At 40.2% G+C, this 27,655-nt stretch overlaps 2 protein-coding genes across 6 annotated transcripts in view; one reads left to right on the plus strand and one right to left on the minus strand.

The window, feature by feature from the left end:
* tspan31 (tetraspanin 31) overlaps positions 1-21,733 on the minus strand; it is a 43,825-nt gene extending 22,092 nt beyond the window's left edge. Inside the window, exons 1-3 of the mRNA XM_022677053.2 lie at positions 21,661-21,733; positions 19,034-19,145; positions 16,342-16,465 (exon numbers count right to left, since the gene is read on the minus strand). Of these exons, the coding sequence (XP_022532774.1) occupies positions 16,342-16,371 (30 nt within the window). The 5' untranslated portion in view covers positions 16,372-16,465; positions 19,034-19,145; positions 21,661-21,733. The remainder of the gene's footprint in view (positions 1-16,341; positions 16,466-19,033; positions 19,146-21,660) is intronic.
* agap2 (ArfGAP with GTPase domain, ankyrin repeat and PH domain 2) overlaps positions 1-27,655 on the plus strand; it is a 40,250-nt gene that overhangs the window by 5,861 nt on the left and 6,734 nt on the right. For 2 of the 5 annotated variants that reach the window (XM_022677048.2, XM_022677049.2), the window contains exons 2-11: positions 19,957-20,015; positions 20,211-20,298; positions 21,449-21,534; positions 21,695-21,836; positions 22,613-22,747; positions 23,837-23,958; positions 24,559-24,702; positions 26,028-26,105; positions 26,761-26,865; positions 27,070-27,229. In XM_022677048.2, coding sequence (XP_022532769.1) covers positions 19,957-20,015; positions 20,211-20,298; positions 21,449-21,534; positions 21,695-21,836; positions 22,613-22,747; positions 23,837-23,958; positions 24,559-24,702; positions 26,028-26,105; positions 26,761-26,865; positions 27,070-27,229 — 1,119 coding nt within the window. Of the gene's footprint in view, positions 1-2,806; positions 4,953-19,956; positions 20,016-20,210; positions 20,299-21,448; positions 21,535-21,694; positions 21,837-22,612; positions 22,748-23,836; positions 23,959-24,558; positions 24,703-26,027; positions 26,106-26,760; positions 26,866-27,069; positions 27,230-27,655 lie in introns of those variants that run through there. The other 3 variants (XM_022677045.2, XM_022677046.2, XM_022677047.2) reach the window with 3 other exon arrangements.

Raw genomic sequence — 27,655 nt, forward strand, 5'->3', positions numbered from 1 at the left:
ACAAAATGAAGCACTGTCTGCCACCAATCTTTACATATAAACTAATATTTAAAAATTAAATGAAAGAAATGTATTTATTTTGTGAAATCAAATTAATACAATATCAATATTTTCTTAGACCACTTTTTATATGTATATTATTAACCTCGAAAAGAGTTTCTGAATCTGTATTGTATAGCAGCTCTGTGCTAAAACACTGCAATTTCATGGCTACATAGAAAATAAATTGTCTGTTAATGTTAATGTATGAATTATGAGTCAGTATTAAGTACTTTAAGAACACAGTAAAATCTAAATGTAATAAACTAGTAATAAATTAGATAAAGTAGATAACCTTTGTCTTATTTTAGTCTCTTTAGTTTTGTTGTATCTAGAAGAATAAGAGGAAAACCTGGGGTGTGAACTGAGGTGAATCCTTTACTTTAAGTGGAAATGTTAATTTAAAATAATAAAAAGAAGCTGTGATCCCGTTTTGTTAGTCTTGTCATTCAAATACAATGAGCCGCTTCATGACGCTGAACACCGAGCTCAGCTGATCTTATTCTAAGAGACACTCCTGCCTTCTTGCATCCAGTCAATAGCGTTTAATATTGATTTCTGACTACAGTGTGGCCACACATTAACATTTTAACACACTGCCCCGGACAAGTGAAGGGGTTGTGTGACAAACTGATGAATAAGCATTAATGCTGCAGAGCTCCAGCTGTTTTAGTCCTGATACAAATAAATAAATATACAACTCTGGAAATAATAAGAGAAGAAAATGATGAGTTTTTTTAAATTTGACCAAATTGAAAACCTCTGGAATATAATCAAGAGGAACTGCTTGAATTTGTGCACCAGAAGTAAAGCAGCATCAAGTTATCCAAAAGCAGTGTGTAAGACTGGTGGAGGAGAACATGATGCCAAGATGCATGAAAAAAAACTGTGATTAAAAACCAAGTGAGTGAAACTTACACTTAGTTGCCAAGGCTAAGCTAACTATCCTAGCCCTGTACAGCCTGTATATTGTTTAGCTGGGCAATAGCAAGTTTGTAAACTGAGCATATTTGTGTGAAACTTGTTGTAGTGTTTAAAAACTCCAGCAGCACTGCTGCTGAATCTGATCCACTTGTACCAGCTCAACACACATTAACACCTCATACACCATCACTTGAACTTCTTAAGGATCTCAAAAGGATCTCAAAAAATACATTTACACATGCAACGAAGTTACCTTCCTCTGGAACCAGGATAGTGCATGGAACATGGAACAAACAATTTAATGTAAACAACATAAAGTGCAAACGTGCAACAAATGTGCAACGTAGATCATGTATAATTTTTTTTTATCATTATTATATGTGAGTTATAGGATTGGTTATCATCCTCTTATACCCCCGGTTGCCGCAGTCAGTGTTGGCGGCATATGTTTGCTTGTCTATTCTCAGTATATGAGTAAATCTATCAGTGATGTATTACGCATGCTTATTTTTAAAAGTGATAGCAGCACCTTCCTAAGCTTCCTAAAATAACTCCATCTTTACAGGAATCTAAAGTGTCAAACTAACAAAAACCCAAATATAATTAGATTATAATTACACCACCACTACTCTATCACATAATAATAATAATTATTACAACAGCTTCATATACAGTATATATTCATTTTTTCATCACACTCTAAAAAACAGAGGTACGATATAAGTACTTTTTTGTACTCAAGGGTACATTCTTCATAATTTTACCCTCAAAGGTATAATATTGGTCTTTACAGGGTCAGATTTGTTCCCTCTAAAGTACAAAGTCATTCCTAAAAGCAATAAGTACAAAATTGTACCATTTATTCGGCCAAAAGGTAAATTCAGTATTCTGTATCACTTTACTAATAAACTATATATATTTTAATTGCACATTTTTTATTTAAAAGCCAGACAATTTTGGATCATCGAGTTCTTGACACATATTTAGTTGATGATAATGTATATAATCTTTATTGGCACAAAAACCATGGGTACTAAAAAGGGATTTCACTGAAAGATACTTTTTTGTTCTTCAATATAAGGTACAGCCCCAGTGACAAGCTTTATACTTATATTTCTTAGAGTGCACAGTGCATGACCAAAACTGTTTACTCTTAATCCTAAATTGATTATTTTCCCATCTTATAAAATTATTATTTTTTATTCTTTTGATTGTCTTGATTCATTTTAATTTATTTAATTTAATTAAACAAAAAAAAAGACTAAAAGACAATGGCAGTGAGCAGATAGAGGCAGTGAGGCAGTAAAAAGGGAGGGAGGTGGTTGGGAGTTTATGCTGCTCTGTACCTTAGTAACAAGCTGCCTCAACCTCAGTCTTGAGGAAAAAGGGTGTGTGCATGTGTGTGTGGTTGATGTGTGTGGGGGGTGTTGGTGTGTATGTGTGTGATCAGCATCTCTAGCTTTAAACCCACTTTAATCCAGCTGTGTGTTTTCAGATAAAACGTTGCACCATCGTGGCCCGACGTGGCTCTAAAAAACGTCTGCATTAAAGCAGCGAGCTGTGCAGGCATCTCCTCGTCTCTTGTCTCTGTGGATGAAGCAGCCTTGATTAGCCACTCTAACTTAGATCCTCTCATTTGTTGATGAGGTATTCCTGCGACTCCTCCTCTTCCCTCCACAGGCGTTTTATTGGCTAACGGTTCTTCGAGCATGCGCCCGCCTTCTCCCACCAACACATCATTGCTTCTCTGTTGTTTTTTCCAGTGAGAGAAAAAGAGAGGAGAGAGGGAGGATGACGGAGAGAAGGAGGAGAGGGAGGGGATGGAGGGGATGGTGGTCGAGTGAGGGAGGAAAGGAATGAAAAAGAGAGAGAGAGGAAAAGAGGGAGGGGGTGACTAGCGGTAGAAAGCAGAGGCTGCAAGCTGTCTGGCTGGTGACAAGGGCAGGCGAGCCGAGCGAGAGGAGGGAGATGCTGGGAGTAACGAGGTCCTCCAGCACAATGCAGCCTCTCAGCGTGGGCACTACAGAAAGGCGGCATCGAGCCGAGGGATTTGAAGGATTCCTCCGTTCAAGGGCAGGCAAGTGATGCGAGGCTCTGCTCGAAGACGCGGGCTTGACGTGAACTTTCTCAGCCGCAGGGATGTGCATTTTCTTCTTCATGGTCTGAAGGGCTTCACGGGGCATGATGCTGGAGTCTGCCTGGCTGACATCCTCATGGTGAAAAGCTCAGACCTCAGACTGGAGGCGTGATGGATGATGGACTCTCCGCAGGGATCCTGTGATCGCTCTCCGTGGACTATATAACCCTAAGCTCCTCTCTTTCTGATCCATGTGGCAGGTAGACTTCTTCTGCTGACTGTCTGTCAATGACTGTCTGTCTTCTTTTCTTAACACTCAACACTGATGCATGGTGCATGGATGCGACTTAGTCCCAAGAAGGCGACAAGGGGATGCCGTTTTTTACCTTCCCATCGAATCCGTTAAACAGTAGTCTCAGTTGCTTTGGTTTATTGCTTCAGTATTACTTGTCTGGTTCAGACACAGACTCATCTGTATGCTGGAAGGTTAGGAAGGTTGGGAAGGCTGCAGGTAATGAATTTTTCAAGTAATAAATTTTTGTTGCAGCTGCCTACGTGCTTACGGCTTGAGGATAAATGAGAATGAATGAAAGATCTAAGGTCTGAGAGTCTAAGGTTCAAGGGAGACATGTGGGAGACTAACGGTGATGAGATCAGTGGACACAAAGAACACTGGTAGCAGCAATCTGGGGAAAGAAGCCTCTCCAGGGAAAAAGAACAGAACAATTATTTTCTCCACTCCACAAATGCTTATTTGAATCCTTTTTTTCCTTTCTGTTGGTTGGTCTGTTGGTTGCGGTCATACCATAAAGAAGAGACTTAAAGACTTTTCCCAGATCAGATCAATCTATGTCTGTGTCTGTCTGCTTGCAAAGCTTGGATCTCATGGAGCGTACTGGCATAGCACACCATAAAACCACCTACCTCATCTCGCTAACTCTGGTCAAGGTTGAGACGTCCGAAGAACATGGGGTGGAAAAGGCCAGGCAAAGTGCGGAGGGCGAGACGAGTCAAGCTGAAGGAAAACAGGGGCCTCCAAAAGCTCGAGGCTCGAGCAACGGGGTTCAGCATCTACAGAAACAAGAAGAGGTCACTGAGCTCAAAGCAGAACAGGAAATACTTCCAGGCCCCAGGGACCATAAAGCACTTTTTACAGATGGTGCTCTCCCGGGTGACAGGCAAAAATCAATAACCTCATCTGCAGCAGAAAACGGTGGTGGTGCTGCAGGAGAAGCCAAAGCAGCTGCTAAACCATCTACAGCCAAGGAAGTAGCAGAACTAACCCAACCCCCCGCCACGGGCAACGTCTCAGGACGTGTTTGCAAGCGGCCTATGTCCCTCCTAAAGGCGCACAGCGGCGCTCTCAGCAGCCGGGAATTGCGAGAGGCCAGGGATATCATGCACGCCTCCTCTAAGAGCCTGGACCGTAAGGACAGCAGGTCTGCAATCCAATCCCCTGCGAGCCCTGCTCCAGGTTCCTTCAGGGCATCCTGGGCTGTGTGTGATGCAAGACCCTGTCAGGAGGATCTGAAAGGAGACACTGGAGGTAAATCATCCACTGATGGAGTGATAGCCATGCGGAGCCAGAGCCCAAGAGCAGAGAGGTTGAAAGCAGGGTCAACGTCTCTTCCAGCTCCCGTCACCATGGTCTCCAAGCCTCAGCGCAAAGGGAAAAGTCGCACCTTGGACAACAGTGACCTGAACTGCCTCTCTGAGGACCTCCTGAAAGGAAAAGGTGGCCAAGTGGCTTCAGACATGAAGGCAGGTCAATCACAGGGGGCATCGACACGAGACCGCAAGATGCTCCGGTTCATTAGTGGCATTTTCAACAAAAGTACCCAAGTCCCAGCCGGTGCTGGAACAGGTCCCCAAACTCTGGGCATGTCACAGAGGGAATCCAGTGAGGATGAAGGTAAGAAAACACTTCTGTTCCCATTCATAAAACTCCAACTTGTGGGTCTGACCTCTTTTAGACCACGTGTTCCCAAAGAAAGCACAGTGTCAAGTGGCAAACTTCTAAGGATGCTCTACAGAAAACAGGAGTCTGGCACTATCATGCGTCTCCTTTTTGATTTAGATTTTTAGCTTAAAGAGAAATAAACAGTGTAGAGAGTCTGTAACCTTCACAAATCTACAAAGAATAAATAAACTCAATTGCACTCAAAGACTCATTGTACAAAGCAGGGGTCTAAACTACTAATCAATCAGTCAGTCAATCAATCCTGATTCAACCTGATCATTTAACTCATTGTCTTAAACACTTAGAGCTTGATCAGTTGAATGTAGAGAGTTTAATTTGAGCTGATTTGAGGTGTAACCTGCAGGATGTTAGCTGTCCAGGAGCATGAATGGTATAAAGCAACTTGGAGAAAAGATTAAGGTCTTTCATCTTTCAGCTCTCACTTAAGAGAAGATGACTTCTTATGTCGTATGTCAAGATGTCTAGAATAATTATTTGTAGTGGAATCCAGAGCAGTAGCAATAAGTTAAAGACTCAAGCTATCTCGAGTCTTTTCTATAAGATCGCCCCCTCCCAGCTCTCCCTGTTCCTGATCCGGAACATTTGGAAAGGGAACTAATTTGATAGTGCCTACGCCAAAGGCTGTGCAATTACAGCCAATGTCCTAATCCCATCTTTGATGTTCCACCCACCGCCTGTTTTTATCCCAATCATTTTCCTCCGTGGCAGCTCCCATTCTCTTCATGCTGCGATCGCCGATTCCGAACCGTGTCAAAACCAGGCGCTTGATGCTCCCAGATTTACAGAGTGCTCCCTTTGTTAACAACAGCCTCTTTTAATAAATGAAAAGCAACTCAAAATTGTACCTCGTACCCCGAGGTGCAAATTTAGACATGAAGGAGGCCTGAGATTCTTTGGCAGGCCATCAGTGAGAAACGGGATTTACTTTAGGAAGATGCATTTAGAAAACGCTCTTGAATTTTGGGGCTTTTGAGAATAAAGAAAAATATTTATCATCCCTCGCTGTGTTTTTAGAGAGCGTTGTGTAAGTCATCATAGAATATGATTTGTGTGCTTTGAGTGGGTCTGAAGTGGTAACATACATACAGTATTTTTAAAAGTAGACCTTTTAAAGTGTTTTAAAGTGTTTTTAAAAAGTGTTTTCCAGTGTTTCAGTCTTACTGATGTCTGTTGATGATTCTAAAGGATTGGTGTGTTGATAATTGCGTGATAGAAATGGTGTATAGTAAAAAATAAAAGGATTTTCTTTCTCTCCTTTCAACATTTGGTGGAATAACCCTGGTGGTTTTTAATCACAGTTTTTTCTTTTTTATGCATCCTGTTCTCCTCCACCAGTCTTACACACTGCTTTTGGATAACTTTATGCTGCTTTACTCCTGGTGTAAAAATTCAAGCAGTTCAGTTTGGTGGTTTGATGGTTTGTGATCATCCATCTTCCTCTTGATTATATTCCAGAGGTTTTTAATTTGGTAAAATCAAAGAAACTCATCATTTTTAAGTGCTCTCTTATTTTTTCAGAGCTGTATTTGCCTGGGTTTCTTTTTAAGGACTGTAAGAGTAAATTATAACTTATAAATTATAACTGCTGCTGGTGTCTGAATGATTCACCTGATTGCTACTGTAGCACTCGTTATGTGCAACGCAGCAGCCACATTAGCTAGTTCACAAAATATCAGAAATTTTATACAACAGTATTACAATAGAAAAAATATATAGGCAGTAAATCCGGGGTTGGACCAGTATCAGAAGACTCTTTAGATTCGCTCGGAGGGCTTTGATTAAAATACAACAGACCGGGATATTTATACAGAGTTCAAGATGCAGGTTATTTATTAAAAGAACAAAAATAAATAAAATGTACCTTTAGTGACTATGAAGAGAATATGGGTGTGGATGAAATTAAATGGGGAAAGGAAAAAATAATAAAAAGGGGATGTGGCTTAATTCAATGGGGCTTAATACTGTAAATTCACCGAATGAGTTAATAAACAAAACAAAAATCCAAAACCTCAAAATAAAGAAATACAGTGCATCTATGCAGTATCAAGTAAATCAGAACACAATCTGCTCAACAACCCTTACAGAACTCATTTACTAATCACAATCTTCTTTGTGAAACAGCATTTAAATGTTCAAAAAAAAACCCAACAGTCCCTTTTTTTATGTTTGTTTCAGTCCGTGTCTCTTCTTTTTTTATGATTTGAGTTTGCTATTGTCAGAAAAAAAATGTGTCTCTTCACTACCCGGGTAGACTACGTTTTTTTAGAGAGTGTGTGTGTGTGTGACTCTGCTCCTCTTATCTGTTTCCCTCCTCGAGGCGCCGTTGGGGCTCGGGTGGCGGGAAAACGCTCGCATAGGATTCTGGGGATCGTAGTTTCAGGGTTGGCTCGCCATCTTGGATTTGACAAGTTCACTCGTTTCTCCCGTCTATTAAAACAACCTATATAATACAGAACTTTGTTAAGTAAGTCTGTATAGCGCGAATATTCATCTTAACGTGTCTCTAACCGAGTAAAGAGCAAAAATACACACTTATAATCACATATATACACATATAAACAAAACGCTGGCTTAGCCTACAAATTAATAACGTTACTGAACTCAGTCATTTCACAGCACTTTATCTCACATATTTCTCACTCCGGTTGTTTTAATAACCTTCTAACTTCACTATCAACACTTTTAACAGCTTAGAACATGAAAACACTAAGTTATATTAGCAAACTCTTTCCTAATCAGCAATATATGAACTCACCGGAGTCTCCCTCAATCAAACAGCGCAAAAGTTTATCCAACTCGGTTGATAACTAAAAAATCTCCAACGAGGGTACTTGTGTATCACTGTAGTACAGTTTAAACAGCGTCTTTACTCAATATTTCCTCACACACAAAATGGACATTTATCTCCAGCTCCGTGCAGCACACACACGCTGGAAGAGAGCAAGGTAGAGAGAGAAGGAGGGGGGTGGAGAGAGGGGAGAGTGGGAGAGAGGGAAAAGTGGGAGGGGTCTACACACAGGCTCCTCAGAATGGCTTTACCCAAAGAGTGCTTATTTTACCAGGGTTACATCCTCCCCGCCTAGAATCTACATGCGTCCCTGCATGTTACTTTAACTTTCATTACCAGCTATAAGCTGAGCAAGTTCAAGGTTTTCTGGGTTCAAAGCTTGAGTAAAAGCCTTATCAAGTCCACTGAATAAAGACTGCATCACTAAGACTAGTGGATTTCCCAGTGACTGATAAGTTAACCTCTCTGGGACTGACCTCTGTCTAGTAGACCTTCTTAACTCTGCTTCTACCACAGACTTTGGCTGAACAGTAATTGGTTCAGTTTCAGTAAGTGTAACTGATGGACACTCAGGCTGCACTATAGATGCATCATTGTCAATGTCAATGTCATGTTTTACATCTAAAGAATCAGGCTTGACTCTTTCTAAAGAACTTTCAGATACAACAGGTACAGGTGGTTCTTTACACACATTGTCTTGACTGGTTTCTTGGACTGAATGTACTTGTGACTCTGTATCAGGAAGAGTCTTTTCAAGGATTTCACTTGTGCTTGGGACTTCTCTTGAGACATTGCAAGTTTCCAAAGTCTTTGGACAGAAAACTTCAACATCTGGGCTTAGACTTTGAACTTGTCTTTCTCCAGTTACTGGATAGATCCTTGTTTCAACTACAATGCCATCTTTGGGAAAGAATTCTTGAACAGAATAGTCTTCTTCATCAGTATCACCTTCAGGCGTTTCATCCTCCATTAAAGTTTCTGAAACATCAACATCTAAATGAGTAGCGGGTGGCTCAACCTCAACTACTTCAGCGCTTTTATTGGTATCTGGCATTTGAGCGAGGAATCCACAAGGCAGTAACAAGTCTCTGTGCAGAGTTCTTTCTGGTCCTCCAGACGTTTTTGGAGCGACAACATACACAGGGGAATCACCAATCTGTTTCACAACCTTGTAGACTTCTTGACTCCATCGGTCACTTAATTTGTGCTTTCCTCTTAGACCTACGTTTCGGACGAGAACGCTGTCTCCAGGTTCAAGGACAGATTCACGAACTCTTTTGTCATAGTGTGCTCGGTTCCTGGAAGCATTTTTCTCGCTATGCTCAACTGCAAGTTTGTAGCTTTCCCTTAGGCTTTCTCTCAAGTTCTTGACATACTCTGAATGAATTGTAGCAGTCTGTTCTCTGGGAAGTCCAAAAGCAAGATCAATTGGTAGGTTAGGGTCTCTACCAAACATGAGCTGATATGGGGAAAATCCAGTCGTGTCGTTTTTTGTACAATTATAAGCATGAACTAACGGTTGCACAAAATCACGCCACCTCCCTTTATCCACTTCCTGGAGGGTTCCTAGCATACTAAGGAGAGTCCTGTTCATCCTTTCAACTGGATTTCCTCTCGGATGGTAGGGAGTGGTACGAGTCTTTTTAATTCCAAGTAGTTGACACAGCTCTTTTATCAAAGCAGACTCAAAATCGCGACCTTGATCACTATGTAGCCGGTCAGGGAATCCATAGTGAATGAAAAAACTGTTCCATAGAGTCTTGGCCACGGTCTTCGCTTTTTGGTCCGAAGTGGGAACAGCGACTGCATACTTCGTGAAATGGTCAGAGATAACAAGAATGTCTTTCGTCCCTCTGCGATCTGGCTCTAATGAGAGGTAATCAATACAGACTAACTCCATAGGTCTGCTAGTTCTAATGTTGACAAGCGGAGCGCTTCTTTCCGCAGCAGCTTTTCGACGAATACAGCGTTCACAGGTTCTGACTTTCTTTTCCACCTCAACTTGCATGTGTGGCCAGTAGAACCTGGTACGGACAAGATCAAGTGTTCTGTCAATTCCCATGTGTCCCATGGAATCATGGAGATTGTCAAGAGCTATTTGGCGATACGTTTTTGGAAGAACGAGCTGAAAAGACGGCTCACCTCTAACCATTCGCCTTCGATAGAGCACGTTATTGTCTAGAACAAGCTGATCTCTTACTCTCAGCAACAGCTGCACTTCTCTGTCTTCTCGCTGTTTGGCTCTGTAAGACACTCTTTTCCCAGAAGTTATGAGAGAAATAACACGATTGATGGTTGGATCATTCCGTTGCTCTGAAATCCAGTCTTGTTGAGACATTGAGGGTAATGTACTAGACCCAGGGATCAGTTCAGTGCATGTATACTCTGTCGGAATGGCATCGACATTCATAGCAAGGCATTCAATGATGGCTGGGGTGTTATCCACACAGTTGGACTTGTACAGATGTATCTGACAGACAGCTTTAACAGCTTCTTGTGGGAAGACTGGTTGATCGTCTTCTATGAGGCGAGAAAGAAACTGCTTAACTCTGTCATCCTCAGCTTCTAAACTTGAGTCAGATTCTAGCTGAGCATGAGGGCGACGAGAAAGTCCATCAGCATCTTGATTTCTTTTTCCAGCTCTATATCTTATGCTGAAATTAAAGGTTGACAATGCAGCTAACCATCTGTGTCCGGCAGCATCCAATTTAGCCGATGTTAGAACATACGTCAAGGGGTTATTGTCGGTCATGATGGTGAACTCTGCTCCATAGAGATAATCAAAGAATTTGTCAGTGACTGCCCATTTTACAGCCAAAAATTCTAATTTGTGGGTAGGATACCTTTTCTCTGAATAGGACAACCCTCTGCTAGCATAGGCTATGACTCTAAGTTGCCCATCTTGTTGCTGATAAAGTGCTGCGCCTAACCCTTGAACGCTGGCGTCTGTATGTAAAACATAGGGTAGATGTGGATTTGCAAAACCTAGGATGGGAGCAGTTGTCAATTTCTCAATGAGCGTGTTAAATGCTTCGTCACACTTTTCATTCCACTTTTCTTGGAGTGGTCCTCCAGAATCTTGGTCGACAAGTTGGTGGGGTTTCCCCCTTGAGCGTCGTTTTTGGGGAATATAGCCAACAGTCAGATCATTTAATGGGCGTGCAATCTTTGAGTAGTCCTTGACAAAACGCCTGTAGTACCCTGTGAAGCCAAGAAAAGATTTGAGCTCACGGATATTTCTAGGTTTAGGCCAAGTTGTCAGGGCGGATATCTTCTCAGGGTCCGTCTCAACCCCATCTTCTGAGACAATATGACCGAGGTAACGAACAGACCTTCTGAAGAAGTGACATTTTTCTGGGGAAAGTTTAAGTCCGAAATCTTTCAGCTTTGTTAGTACACGCATCAGACGACTTTCGTGTTCTTCCAAGGTGTCAGAGAAAACGATTAAATCGTCCAGAAAGACCAACACTTCCTTCAAATTCATAGTTCCCATGCACTTTTCCATGACACGTTGGAAGGTACTTGGAGCGTTAGTCACCCCTTGAGGAAGCCGATTAAATTCCCAGAACCCCATCGGAGTAACAAAGGCCGTCTTATGTTTGTCTTCCTCCTCCACTTCCACTTGATAGTATCCTGACTTTAAATCCATGACTGAAAACCATCTGGAACCATGTAATGCTGAGAAAGTTTCCTCAATATTGGGCAATGCATAAGCATCTTTTATAGTCTGGCTGTTTAACTTCCTGTAGTCGACGCAAAGTCTGATAGCGCCGCTTTTCTTTTTGACGACAACCACAGGTGACGCAAAAGAGCTTTCTGATTCTCGGATTATGTTTGCATCTTGTAGTTCTTTTAGGTGAAGTCGCACAGCTTCATAATCTGATGGATGGATAGGCCTAGCTCTTTGCTTAAATGGTGTGGGGTCAGATAGCCGAATACGATGTGTGACTGCAGTAGTATGACCATAATCTAGGTCACCATTGGCAAACACTTCAGGAATGGAGTTTAGATTTGCAGTTATTCTGTCTTTCCACTCAGCACTCAATTGAGATTCTTCCAAGTCGAACGAAATCATGCTCTGACCACCAACAGGAGCTAATAAGCTACAGGAGGCTGAAGGATGCTCATGAGACTTGGTCTCTGAAACTCTTTGGGACTGGGGAGAAGAAACAGCTTTCGGTACAAACAGCTCAGCTATAACGCGCTTTGCAGGAATGGATATGGTATGGTCAGTTTCATTCTTGATCAGAACAGGAACTTTAAAAGAATTTGTGGAGGGACTGGTCATGATATAACTACAAGAAACAAGACCACCGGGCAAACTCGGCAGAACTGGTGGCTCAACCAGTAACGGAGATCCTGGTGTGTGTAGCACATTTCTCACATAGCCTGACAAGGCAACTTTCTGTCCTGCAGAGATGACAACATTGCTCTTGCTCTGTAATTTCACTTTACCGACTCTGCCGCCTTCTTGATTTGCTTGGTGTCTACGACATAGGTTCTTGAAAAGAGCAGAATAAGCATGGGTCCCTTTACACCCATTGGATGCAAGGTCAGAACAGAGAGAGGAACTATAAAGCATGTCCAAGGTGTTTGTGCCGATAAGCACAGGAATAGCAATATTGGACCTACAGTCTGGTATGACTAAAGCCAGTGTGTGTACTTCAGTTGGCTGTCCAGTAATGCTGCTGTCAAAATGAATGCTAACTGCAGTATAGCCGAGATAGGGAACAACATGGCCTCCAGCACCTTCTACTTCGAGGAGGTCATTTAAAGGAAGTATAGGATGTGATGATAAGTACTGCTCATGAAAAGACTTTGACAGTGTGGTTACCTGAGAACCGGAATCGAGAATAGACTGACACTTGTTGCCTTCAATAATGACAGTGGCCATGCATTTAGGGCCTACTAGTCCATCAATAAGATTGCTGCAAGGTTGACTCTCAAGACAGCTCTCACACATAACTCTCTGTTTTCTTACGGCTTGGCTGGGACAAGTATTAAAAAAACGGGTCTCAGTCTGTCCCTCTACTGGGACCCTGGCCTGTTTAACGACTGGCCATGTCTAAGCTTCCACTCATCTTGTTTTGCTCGTAGCTCTTTGTACTTTTGGTCAACCATCGACTTATTCATGGCTTCAACACACTGCCGTGCAATATGACCATCTTGTCCACATCTGAAACAAAACCAGGCTTTTGGCTGAGATGGAGGCATAGCCTGATGGACAGGGGGGACAGCTCTGGGTCTGGGAGGTGCTTGGTAAGACAAAGAGTTAGCTTGAACACCAGAGGAACTTTCTTGGCTTGTGTGTTTTAGGGAATCTCTGTTTTCTTTCTTTGATTTTTGTTCTCTGAGCTGTAGCTTTACATCAGCAAGCTCTTTCCTTAGCTGTTCTGTCTCACACATGTATTTTTGTAGTGTTTCAGCATGAGGATCTAACCGTGGGGACATTTCCAGTGCAGAGTGAAAATTCAAGGATGGCTTTTGCTTTGAATTGCTGAAATGACGTTGCATTCTTTCAAGTTTGGAAGACCTTCTGTCTTCTTCAGTTCGGAGTAAGAGAAGAAACTGTGCAAAATCTGGAGGATTACTGATCTTAGCTTCCAACTGTAAGCTAAGTATGAGGGTGTGATCCCAGCAACCACGGATGAATTGTTTTAGTAAGTGGCGTTTTGCATTAGACTGTTCTACACCTCCTCTTTTGATTGCAGAACCAAGAAGAACTTGTAGTCTTTGGAGATAATCAGAGGGTTTTTCTCCAGAATTTTGGTGGGTATTCAAGAATTTTGCAAAAATTTCTTCTCCATCTTCAATGAAACCATAAGCAGATTCAAGCAGGGTGACATACTCTTCTGGATGAGCAGATGGACCAAGCTGCTTTACTACTGTTGCTGCTGGTGGGAGAAGACTCTCTAAAATCTTCCTCCTCTGAGCATCGACAGGAAGATGGTCTTGGAACATAAGCTCCACATGAAGGCACCATGTTTCAAAGTCTACCTCTCCAGGTGGCTTTGGTGTCTTCCCTGAGAAGGTTCGTAGCCATTTAGACCCATAACTCTGTGCTGGCAGTGATTCATTTCTAATAACATGTTCTACTACTACCCTTTGTATGTCGGGAGGATTCAACATGTCAGTACTCAAGGGTTCAGGGGTAACCTGGCATGGTTTTTGTGCTTTTTGGGAAGACTTTAGGGGAGTAGGGCTAGCACTAACAAGTGCTTTGTGAGGCGATAAGGTTGTACTTGCACTAGTGTCAGAGGAACTGTCAGAATCACTATCCCTACACTCATTTTCTGCAACATGTCTAGCCTGAACTGCAGGTTGGAGCTCTGGTAAGTTGCTTATGCTATCAAGAAACCACTGGACATTTGCTGCGCTAGGAATCTCAACAGGGAAATCAGGTTCAAGTCCCAAAATGGGAGCTTCAGAACTAAACTCAACAATGACTATTGGTTCACCTGTGTGCTTTGTCTGGAGCTGGACAACTTTGGTTATAGTACCATATTTATCTAGTACAGCTACTATTTCATCCTGTGTTTCGCTACCTGAGAGACCAGAAACATATAGTGACCTGCTAACATTTACACCATGCAACTCAATATCCATAATGGACATATGACCCAATTATTTAAATAAAAGGGAAAAATTTGTAAATGTGTAAAATATTAAAGTAGTCTGGTTGCAAATCGTCTAAAACCCTCCTGGCTGGCTCGCCACAATAAGCGATGTAGCACTCGTTATGTGCAACGCAGCAGCCACATTAGCTAGTTCACAAAATATCAGAAATTTTATACAACAGTATTACAATAGAAAAAATATATAGGCAGTAAATCCGGGGTTGGACCAGTATCAGAAGACTCTTTAGATTCGCTCGGAGGGCTTTGATTAAAATACAACAGACCGGGATATTTATACAGAGTTCAAGATGCAGGTTATTTATTAAAAGAACAAAAATAAATAAAATGTACCTTTAGTGACTATGAAGAGAATATGGGTGTGGATGAAATTAAATGGGGAAAGGAAAAAATAATAAAAAGGGGATGTGGCTTAATTCAATGGGGCTTAATACTGTAAATTCACCGAATGAGTTAATAAACAAAACAAAAATCCAAAACCTCAAAATAAAGAAATACAGTGCATCTATGCAGTATCAAGTAAATCAGAACACAATCTGCTCAACAACCCTTACAGAACTCATTTACTAATCACAATCTTCTTTGTGAAACAGCATTTAAATGTTCAAAAAAAAACCCAACAGTCCCTTTTTTTATGTTTGTTTCAGTCCGTGTCTCTTCTTTTTTTATGATTTGAGTTTGCTATTGTCAGAAAAAAAATGTGTCTCTTCACTACCCGGGTAGACTACGTTTTTTTAGAGAGTGTGTGTGTGTGTGACTCTGCTCCTCTTATCTGTTTCCCTCCTCGAGGCGCCGTTGGGGCTCGGGTGGCGGGAAAACGCTCGCATAGGATTCTGGGGATCGTAGTTTCAGGGTTGGCTCGCCATCTTGGATTTGACAAGTTCACTCGTTTCTCCCGTCTATTAAAACAACCTATATAATACAGAACTTTGTTAAGTAAGTCTGTATAGCGCGAATATTCATCTTAACGTGTCTCTAACCGAGTAAAGAGCAAAAATACACACTTATAATCACATATATACACATATAAACAAAACGCTGGCTTAGCCTACAAATTAATAACGTTACTGAACTCAGTCATTTCACAGCACTTTATCTCACATATTTCTCACTCCGGTTGTTTTAATAACCTTCTAACTTCACTATCAACACTTTTAACAGCTTAGAACATGAAAACACTAAGTTATATTAGCAAACTCTTTCCTAATCAGCAATATATGAACTCACCGGAGTCTCCCTCAATCAAACAGCGCAAAAGTTTATCCAACTCGGTTGATAACTAAAAAATCTCCAACGAGGGTACTTGTGTATCACTGTAGTACAGTTTAAACAGCGTCTTTACTCAATATTTCCTCACACACAAAATGGACATTTATCTCCAGCTCCGTGCAGCACACACACGCTGGAAGAGAGCAAGGTAGAGAGAGAAGGAGGGGGGTGGAGAGAGGGGAGAGTGGGAGAGAGGGAAAAGTGGGAGGGGTCTACACACAGGCTCCTCAGAATGGCTTTACCCAAAGAGTGCTTATTTTACCAGGGTTACACTACTAATGGAAAATGTGCCATCAGCGTGCTAAAATAAACAGCTGTTAATTGGCAGTTTTATAAGATCATTAGGGCACAGGAATCAATAAACAGTGCTGATCTCTGGGCCTTGTTCCCAACCCTGCCCAGGTCTTTAAACACTGTAACTGGAATACAGTTTCTAGTGCCTTGATTTAGTTTTTAATGGGAGTTAATAAACTGTAGGAAAGTCACATCACTCATGAAGGAGCTCTGGTATTACTACTGCTCTGTTGATTATTGTGATGGGTGTGATTTGTGTCTGTTTGTCTGTATTTGTACAGTATGAACATGTACTGTATGTGTCTGGCCTGCCAACTTAAAGAGTAAAACCTACCTCATTCCTATAGGCTCCTGGCACCATCATTTGGATACTTGGATTGTCCGTCAGTGTATAGTCATTTCCCCCAGGCTACCTTCCCCTGTGTGTTCAGTTGAATCTCGTGTTATGGTATACAGCTCTAAAAAAATAAAATAAACAAGAAACCACTTAAAAATGATGAGTTTCTTTGATTTTACCAAATTAAAAACCTCTGGAATATAATCAAGAGGAAGATGAACTGCTGTTTGAATTTTTGCACCAGGAGTAAAGCAGCATAAAGTTATCCAAAAGCAGTGTGTAAGACTGGTGGAGGAGAACATGATGCCAAGATGCATGAACAAAAAAACTGTGATTAAAAACCACCAGGGTTATTCCACCAAATATTGATTATTTCTGAACTCTTAAAACTCTTTTTATGAATATGAACTTTTTCTCTTTTTTTGCATTATTTGAGGTCTGAAAGCTCTGCATCTATTTTTGTTTGTTATTTCACCCATTTCTCATCATTTTCTGTAAATAAAGGCTCTAAATGATTAAATATTTTTATTTGTAATTTGGGAGAAATGTTGTCTGTAGTTTATAGAATAAAACAACAATGTTCATTTTACTCAAACATAAACCTATAAATAGCAAAATCAGAGCTGTATGTCTGTTCATGAGCTGGTGTATGCTTGTTGGACTCTGTATGTGTGTGTGTGTATAAGTGTGTGTGTGTGTATAAGTGTGTGTGTGCAAACTGACGCATGCGCGCAGGAAAATATTTACGTGTGTTCGCTGGGCGAGCTGATGGAGCGGCTGGAGGTGGGGTTGTCATGGCAACAGGCCGGCGGACCGAGCTGGCTTGTTGTACGGCTGCGTGATGCCAGGGAGAGTCCCCGGCCCGATGAATGGGAGCGCGGGGATGTGTGTGTGGAGGGGGGGCGGTGTATGGGGGGGGGGTATATTGTGGGGGGTCTTTTGAGAAGCATTTAAGAAACATCCTCTAAAGGAAGACTGTAGGGCTGTATTTAGACTGTGACACATAGAGCATCCTGTTCATCCTGTTCAGCGTTTTTTCGGGCCCGGCTGCTCCGGATCCTCCTGCTGTATATGGAAGCTTGGGGGGGTTGGAGGGTTGGGGGGGGGGGTCTGTATAAGGATCTTACTGTCTGCTCTGTGCTCCCTCTCTCATAAAGCCCTCTTACAGGTGTGCCGGGGAGGGTGGGCTGCAGGGCATTTGGAGGGGTGTGATGCTGTCTTTATGTTAGGGATGGTCCTGGTCTGATCATGTGATCTGAGATATTATAATATTTCTTTAGTTATTTTTGGTTTAGTTTATTAAAAAAAAAAAGATTCCTATTTAAATGTCATTAAAAATCATTTATATGGCTATTTATTTAGTCTTTGTTTATTTTGTGCTAAAAATTGCTGTTTTGATAATAATTAAAACTTAATTTTAAAAAAACCTTAACGGACAATTCAGATGTTTTTTTCTTTTTTTTTTTACTGCATTGCCAAAGTATCAGATCAGGACTCGACAGGTATCGGCACATACATACAAAAAAAAACAAATGACTCGAAATCGGGAGCAAATGAATGTGATCAGGACATCCCTACTTAAGTAAATTTCTGCAGTTGGACTGAAAGTCGACAGCGGTGGGTTAGAAAGCCCCGCGTTATCTCAGCAGCAGGCCAAGCTGCAGGTCACACAGGCGGGGTGGGATAAAGCCGAGGCCGCAGGGTCTGAGTCTCAGCTGGCCACCACCCGTCACGCCTCTACTGAACCACAGTCCATCAGTTACAGTCGAGACACAGCGACCAGAGCCTGATCCTCCATCACTCACTACTGACATACTGACAACACTACAGCTACAGATCAGCCACTCCTCACTGACCAGAGAGAGAGAGAGAGAGACTTGGCAGTAGTGTTGCTCATTATATTATATTCCTGCCAATAAAGCACTGTTGAACTAAACTGACAGAGAGAGAAAGAGAGAAAGTGAAAGAAAAGGTGTGTGTGTGTGTGTTTGTGTGTGAGAGAGAGGGGGGGTGTGTGAGCGGAAGAGAGAGAGAATTTTTTATTTTAATTTAATTCAGTGAATGCATTTAAAATTGAATTTAAATTCGAGTTCACTCTACAGACAAATTGTAAATACAGGAAGTGAAATTGCAATTGAGAGAAATTCATTCTTATCACATATCAGTGAGAATGTGAGAAATTTTATATATATATATATATATATATATTCATTAAGCCAGGTATTCTGGGAAATGAAGTGCTGTCCTGTAATTTTCCACAATTTGAAAGTTTTGTACAGTTTTAATGATCTCTGATGTTTTATAGAGTATGGAATTTGTGATCCATACAGTAATATCTGTTTAATTGTTTTATGTTGTAATCATATGTAATATATACTGTAAATCTTCTTTGTTAAATACACTGTTAATATGTATTTCTTGAATTGCAGTTCTCCTCCTATCCTCCTCCTTTCTTGGGACTGGCAACAGTGGTGTTTAGTTTTTTTTTTTTAATTGTGGTCCATCATATCATGCTAAAATATCACTCAATTCAATCAATCAATCGTTTTTGATTTTAAATAGACGGTTAAATTTAGGCGAGTTGATAAAGGTTGGGACTCCTTACTGTTTAGTTTTTGACAGTAAGGAGATACAGCAGTTACTGAGCTTCTTTACAGCACAAGTGAAAGCAGAGAAAACGTAATCTCACCTTTAATCTCTTTTTTTATCAGACACGTGTCTGAAAGCAGTTGTCTGGTCAGTGGATTCCGGCTGTGGGTTTCTGTGCTGTAGTTTTAGTACACTCAGACATCCTGCCATCTCTAAAAAAACCAAAGAACAAAAAATATCAGTATATTTTCGTTTCATTTAATGAATGTTTATGATATTTATATTTACGGCATTTAGCTGATGCTCGTTTTCAGAGTAATTTACAGGGATATTCCTGTAACAGAGGTGGGACTATGTCGTGTCTCAGTATATTCAGTCACCCAGAGCTGGAATTGAACCCCAGTCTCCCACATGGTAGCTTACTGTCAGGTGGTGGTGTTATCCACTGCACCACACCAACCACCATTTTCATTATTCATATGGGTTTCAATTTCAAATGTGGATGTGATTTCTTGTTTAACTACTCTAACAGCCTCTAGTAACACTGACTGTGTGCAAAAAATAGAACTTATCACTAAAACTGCAGCTTGTTTTGGAACTGCTGGTCTAGCTGCCCTGTTTAAGGTGGAATTTAAGGTGGAAGAGAGAACTTGGGAAGAAAAATGTTAATGCTAAATATTCGTTAAATGTGAGTAAGATATAAATTTGCTAAAAATGAGACACATCTTGTTTAACTACTCTAGCAGCCTCTAGTAAGACTGGGTGAGAGAAAAATAGAATTAATTGAATTTTTCTTTAAATGGCAAAAGTTTTCACCAAAATCGTTCAATCCATTGTGCAACTTGACAGGATAGGGTGGACGCACGCATAAAATAAAATAAAAATAAAAAAATAAAAAGTGATAAAGTGATTAAAATATGATTTCTGCGTAGTCTCAAGTCTTGTTGTTATAAATGTTAAATTCTCAGTGTTTTAAGAACCCAAAACACAAATCTGATCATGTGTCACTTTTTCTGTTCACAGCGTTGTGCTCCAACAGTCAGGAATGGACCCTGATTCGTTCAATTCCAGAGCTGAGATTGGTGAGAACATCAAATCATTATCATCATCTGAACATTGTCTAACTATTTTCTTATAGTTTATTTTTTTTATTATTGCTGAAAGATCCTCTACAGTGTCTAATTAAACTAAATAGATCTTTACAGGAGAATAAGAAACATATTTAGCTCTAAATGCAGGTTAGAGTGTTATGAAAGCTTGTTTCTGGGTTTATGCAGGGGGTGCTGGGGAGCATTCGGAGTGGAAAAACTGCTCTGATAAACAGATTCATCACAGGAAGTTACCTGCCCGGGGAGTCACATGAGGGTGAGACTTTACTCTCTTTACTCTTCACTTCCCCCTTATCTGATCATCTCATCTTCTTACTGTGTGAGAAGATCATACCAACAGCCACTGGTGGTTAGTTTTTATAGATATTTACATCAGTGGGTGCTCAATAACTCCATAAACACTCCAAGTAAATAATAACTTATCTCAAATACTATCTAGTTTTGTGTATGAAGTATGGAAAGTACATATAAGATAATATTAAAGTTGTATATACTCAAATACATGTTATATAACACTTGTTGGTATCTGAGTACAGTTACAGGGAGAAGTTCCTCACGTCTGAAACAATTATTAAAAAACGTTTGAGACTAATGATGCAAAACAAGGGGTAAAAGTGGCTAGAAATCATTTCGGTTCTGATACATCAGCTCACAGATGCAGCCTTGTGCTGATCCACATCACCCTCGGAGTGATGAGGGGAAAGAGAGAGCGCCATCTACTGTACTGTACCCACCCAGAGAGAGAGCAAGAACAATTGTGCTCTCTCAGGGCTCAGGCAGCTGATGGCAAGCTACATCAACAGGATTCGAACCAACAATCTCCTGATCATAGTGGCAGTGCTTTAGCCTGCTGGAACACTTGAAGCCCTATCCATGCTTTTTAACATTTATATTATTTTGTGTACTAAGGTCAGTCAATTCGAAACATTTCAAAAACTTTGAAAGTATTCTCAAGTGTAGTCACTGCAAAGACCATCAAAAACATTATGACACCGATGAAACTGGCACTCATCAGGACCGCCCTTGGAAAGGAAGAGTAAGAGTTCCCTCTTTTGCACAGGATAAGTTTATCAGAGTTACCAGCCTTTGCAATATGTTCTTTAGTGTACTCACCAGCTGAACCCGCACTATTGAGAAAGTTCCAGTCAAAAAATTAGACACACCTTAAATCCAGTGTTTTTTCATTATTTAAAATGTTCTGTATTGTAGATTAATAAAAACTAAACTCATCCAGACCTGCTGAATTAGAAGGGAAACATGGCGACACCTCTGTTCCTTACTAGTGTCGCTTAAAATGGGCTTTATGTATGAAAATTTTGTAAGAAACATTTACAATTTTTTCTAAACGTTTTTTCTAAACCCTGGAATCATTACTTGTCCTGTTTCTTCTGTTTTTTCTTCATCAGGTGGGAGATATAAGAAGGAGGTGTTGGTTGATGGACAAAGTCACCTGCTGATGATTCGAGAGGAATCGAACCCTCCCAGCCCACAGGTCTGATATTAGTATCAGTGTTTATATGCTATGTGTAAAGAAGATCTACAGTACACTAAATTCATTGTAAAAATTGATTTTTTTAAATTTATTAAGTGTGTAGTGAATCAGATTCTGTACTCTTACCTGTTCATTTCTCACCTGTGACTCCGGGCTACAGTTCAGCAGCTGGGTGGACGCGGTCATCATCGTCTTCAGTCTGGAAAACGAGGCCAGTTTTCAGGAGGTGTATAAGAGCTTTAGTGAACTGAGCGCTCACCGCAACACGGCCGACATCACCCTCGTGGTAGTGGGTTCACAAGGTATGAACATTTCAGAACATTGAAGCAACTAATAATACTGTTAATCAATTAAAAAAATTATCTGATTAAAGACTTAATTAAGTAAGTTAAAAAGTATTAATTTGTAATTTTATATATAATTTATATGTATTATATAATTAACAACTCTGGACAAAAATAAGTATTTAAGAGTATTTAAAAATGATGAGTTTGATTTTACCAAATTAATAACCTCTGGAATATAATCAAGAGGAAGATGGATGATCACAAACCATCAAACCACCAAACTGAACTGCTTGAATTTTTACACCAGGAGTAAAGCAGCATAAAGTTATCCAAAAGCAGTGTGTAAGACTGGTGGAGGAGAACATGATGCCAAGATGCATGAAAAAAAACTGTGATTAAAAACCAACCAGGGTTATTCCACCAAATATTGATTATTTCTGAACTCTTAAAACTTTATGAATATGAACTTGTTTTCTTTGCATTATTTGAGGTCTGAAAGTTCTGCATCTTTTTTGTTATTTCAGCCATTTCTCATTTTCTGTAAATAAATGCTCTAAATGAGAATATTTTTATTTGGAATTTGGGAGAAATGTTGTCTGTAGTTTATAGAATAAAACAACAACGTTCATTTTACTCAAACATAAACCTGTAAATAGCAGGGGGACTGACCTTTTTTTAAAGACTTGAAAACATTCAGCACCCTGGAGAAGCAGAAACTGATCCAGGATCAGCTGTTCCGGCCTGTTGACGGTAAATCAGAGTTAATATAAATTAACTGCTTTTCTCCACAGATAAGATCAGCAGCACTAATGTCCGTGTGATCGAGGATAAGCGCGTTCAGCAGCTCTGTGCAGATATGAAGCGCTGTACCTACTACGAGACCTGCGCCACCTACGGGCTGAACGTGGACCGAGTCTTCACTGAAGGTGAGGCTACATTAATAATCATTATCATCTCATAACTGCAGAAAGCAGAGTGCAGTAAACCTTCTCACTGTTCTGGGAAACGCCACAGTGATCTGATCCACCACTCTCTGTCCATTTCTCTCATAAATCACATCAAATTTTGTTCTACAGCTTTTTAAAAGCATCAGGCAGGTCTTTTAGCTCCTGTGGGTTAAAGCTTAGATCAGGCCCAAAATATCCAGCCCAACCCGACCCGAGCCCGATTTAAACCCCACATTTTTTTTGTAAGTAGAGCGTTCAGAATGACGTTAACAGTGCAACACTGAAGAAGCATAGACCTATTATTTAATAAAAGCGTTTATGAAGAACAGATCTCTGAAAGACTAAAATACAAACAATGTGAACAATGATCTAAACATCGGTAAATTCGGCTACAAGAATGATGTCTGAATGACTTTCCTCTAATCTAATATAATTTAACATGATTTGAGAATAGAAAATAATTGAATTTAATATTAATTTAATTTATATAATACAGTTTTATTTGTTACTTTGCTATATTGTGATTATCATGCCATAACTTTATATAAAACACAAATAACATTTAAAAACAGACGCCTATGTCACAGACTATTTCCTTGAGCCCCGCCCGACCCGGCCCAAGGAAAGTTGGGCCTCAGATTGGGTTTTTATGACATAATAATCCACAAGGACAATACTTAAAAAAAGAATTATTAATTATTAATGGTTTTTTTTTGTTATTTCACATTAGCTAACAGAACAATGAAAACTGTCTCTACACTATCTACAGGCAATCTGTCAATCATGCACCGTGCAGCTTGATTTAGGGGCGTGTCAGTGTGTCTTTGCTGTTGTAACGACGGGAAAAGTACACCATGCACAGATCAAAAAGCAATGCAAAAGGCATGTACTAATTATCTTAATTAATCATGGTTGTGATAAATTTTTGGCGGATTGCTATTTTAACAGCGCAGCTACCTGGAGTTGTCCAACACTTCTCAGCAGAGGAAATTTTACAGAGGAAATCTCACACTGTGTTCATACCAGTATATTGTTGATAACATGCTAATTGAGCTGTTTATGTTTCAGTATCTCAGAAGATAGTGACGGCTAAGAAGCAAGCAGCTCTTCTGGCTTCCTGCAAATCCCTTCCCAACTCCCCGAGTCACTCCGGAGCTTCAACACCGATATCTGCTCCATTCCCGGGACAGGTATCACATTTTAGAGGAATATCTACTTCATTTTATGTTATTCTTGGTCATTGTGTGGACTGTTGGGTGACTCTTGACACTTGGGTTCTGCAGCAGGACAATGACCCGAAGCACATCAACAAGTCCACCTCTGAATGGCTTAAAAAAATAAAAAAATATGAAATCAAAAGTCTGAATGATTGAGATGCTGTGGGGGATCTTAAACAGGAAGTCTATTCTATTTTAACTATAATATAGTGTAAGATGCCTGGAAAAAAATTCCACACTCTTATAATATTGTCAAATTAGAAATTATCTAATAATTCATATGGTTTAACCAATGCAAAAGTCACTAAATACCATGAGTGCCACCCTTCTAAACACGAGTTTCGTAGCTTCCTCCAGCATTTGGCCTAATTATCACTAATTTTAATAAAAAAGCTTCGGCCCTGGAAACACCAAACTGTCAATAATAAATGGAAAAACTGAAGGAAATTTGAGGTTTTGCTCGAAACAGCAGCATTTTGAAGGAGTGCCGTGTTCTCTGTGTTTGTCTGTTTCCCTTCATTCTGTTCCATTTAACATCCCTCTATCTGCCCTGTCTCTCTCTCTCTCTCTCAGGCCAGTAATGGGGGTCAGAGTAGTGATTACTCCTCCTCTTTGCCCTCCACCCCTGTGATAGGTCACAGAGACATACGGGGCGGGGCAGGGGGAGAGGGGGGCTCCCAGAGGAACGTTCCCCGCCGACGGACCTCCTTATTCACGGTTAGTTCTACAGTAAGAAAAAAAAATAATAATAAATTAAAAAAAGAATAGGAAAATTCGGGAATTAATTTTATGCTGGCTTGGAAAAGTGCGATAATAACACTGAGAATTTATCATTTATAAACATTGCTTGAGTTCAGTGCTACCTTAAATCTATTTGTACCTTAAATCCATTACTACCCTATATTTACTGCCACCTTAAATCTATTGAGAGCTTAAAACAAACGCAATCTTAGACTGCAGAAAAGCAGTGTAAATACTGCTGTGGAACTGTCGAAATGTTAAAGTCCAAAAACTTTTGGCTAAATGGTGGAATTCCATTACTTCGTTTGGTAGAGTAGTGGCCAAAAACTTTTGGCTAAAAGTTGAAATTCCAGGACTTTTGTTTAATAGAGCAGTGTCCAAAAACTTTTGGCTAAATGTCAGAATTCCATTACTTTTATTTGATAGAGCAGCGTCCAAAAACTTTTAGCTAAATGATGGAATGCCATTACTTTTGTCTAAAAAAAATTGGCTAAATGGTGAAATGCCATTAGTTTGGTTTGATAGAGCAGTGTCCAAAAATTTTTTGACTAAATGGTGGAACGCAAATGATGCTTGATTTATTCGCAAAGTATATCGTACGAAACTATGCAATATTGTTCTACATGTATAGCAAATTTTGTGGTTCTAGCTATCAGTTTGAAATTTTTGACAAAAGTTTGTGGACACTTGAATGAAATCTTATGGAAAATTGTCCAAAACATAAAACGTCCTCTGTACGAAATCCGTACAAAGAATTTCTCCACAAAGCACAACCAACAAAAATCAATATAGATCAGGGATTGGCAATTAAGTCTGGTTGCGGGTCAGATATTTTCCAAGTCATTGCGTGGCCACAAAAAAATTCTGTTTTGTAAAATGAAGTGTAATGAGAAGGAGTGCTGCTACAGACTAGTAGCTCTTCAGCCCAGAGGGTTGTTGAACCCAATTGCAGAACAGTTGATCTCAAAGCAGGTAAACCCAAGAAGAAAGGTATAAATAAATAAATAAATAAACAATTATAAGAAGAAGAAAATTGCTTTTCCAAGCCAACTTAATAACTCAATAAAAAGTAAAGGCTTTTTTGGGGAGAGAGAGAGGCGTTTCCACCCAGCTCAGGTAATAAGAGCAGTCTGAGCTCTGAATCAGAGCAGAGCTGCTGTTATTCCAGGATCTGAATAATAAATCCAGCATGTAAAAGAAGCTCTCTATCACTCTTCTGTCTCTCACCTCATCCCATCTTCCCTCCCTCTCTACCTCCTCTTCCCGTCTCTCTGCTGTATCTGATATGGATGCTGTTTCAGAATCGGCGGGGGAGCGACTCGGAGAGGAGGACTCCCGACAGCAGAGCTGATGGAGGAGGAAGCAGACCAATCAGACAGGTGAGAGTTTTACCACAGATCCTCTCCAGACTATGTTCAGGAGATCACTGGTTTGAATCCAGGTCATGCAGCTTGCCATCAGCTGCCGGAGCCCCGAGAGAGCACAGTTGGTCTTGCTCTCTCTGGGTGGGTACAGTACAGTAGATGGCGCTCTTTCCCCTCATCACTCCTAGGGTGATGTGGATCAGCACAAGGCTGCATCTGTGATCTAATATATCACAACCTTTATAAGAATAGGCAGACTAAAATATTTCAGACATCAAATTATGCAAAGAAAAAAGTTCATATTCATAAAGAGTTCAGAAATAAATCCATATTTAGTGAAATAACCCTGGTGGTTTTTAATCAGTTTTTTCATGCATCTTGGCATCATGTTCTCCTCCACCAGTCTTACACACTGCTTTTGGATAACTTTATGCTGCTTTACTCCTGGTGTAAAAATTCAAGCAGTTCAGTTTGGTGGTTTGATGGTTCATCCATCTTCCTCTTGATTATATTCCAGAGATTTTCAATTTGATAAAATCAAAGAATCTCATTGTTTTTAGGTGGTCTTCTTTTTTGCCAGAGCTGTAAATATATATTTTAGTATACCTGTTCTTATGTATGTTTTATATTGTTATTTACTATATTATATTTACTTGTTTCTCTTCCTCAGGGCACTTTATTGAAACGCAGTGAACGCTCATTAAACAAGGAGTGGAAGAAGAAGTTTGTCACACTCTCGAACAACGGCATGCTGATGTACCATTCAAACGCCAACGTGAGATTAGTTTCTCTCCTTCTGTTCTACAGGATCTTTTTTTTTGTTGCCCCAAACAAATATATAAATATACAATATTATCTGTTTCTGTTAAAGGCTCTTTAAGAGATGTGTAAAAATCTGATGAAGCTGTAAAATGTGGGGTTTATATTATATGATATGTATATTGTAAATATATATAAATGTATAAATAATTGGTTTTAGGACTATAAGCAGAATACCCACGGTAAGGAGATGGATCTTCTGCGTGTGACTGTAAAAGTACCTGGAAAGCGTCTTCACCGGGCAGCACCTCCACCTGGCCCCGCCCCTGGAGTCAACGGCCTTACTAAAGACAAGACAGCACCTGAGGGGGGAACTTCCTGTGAGTAATTCAGAGATCATATCAAACCACAATTTTATTATCATCACTTTTACACTCTTCTTCTATACCCAGGACCCCTTATTTTACATAATGCTCATTGCTATCTTACACCCCACCAACAGTCTTTTATCACACCCTCCGCCTGCACCCTTAAAATAGCATTGGAGTTTAGGAATATACAGTATCTCCAATAAGAAAATATAAATAAGGTGTATTCAGGTCAATTTCTGGAGTATTGCTATCTTGGCAGTGAAAAACACAGGTGCGCCACTGACTGATTTAAACCCTGACAACAATAACATTGTAAATGAGCTGCTGGAGCTCTTTCACAGCGTCAACCAGCAGCTCAGTTTCCTCTGCTGAGAAGCTCCGAAGTGCTGCACTGTTAAAATAGCAATATGCCAAAGTCTGATTTCTCTTTTTCTG

This window comes from Astyanax mexicanus, chromosome 13 (assembly GCF_023375975.1).
Source record: "Astyanax mexicanus isolate ESR-SI-001 chromosome 13, AstMex3_surface, whole genome shotgun sequence".
Lineage (NCBI taxonomy): Eukaryota > Metazoa > Chordata > Actinopteri > Characiformes > Acestrorhamphidae > Astyanax > Astyanax mexicanus.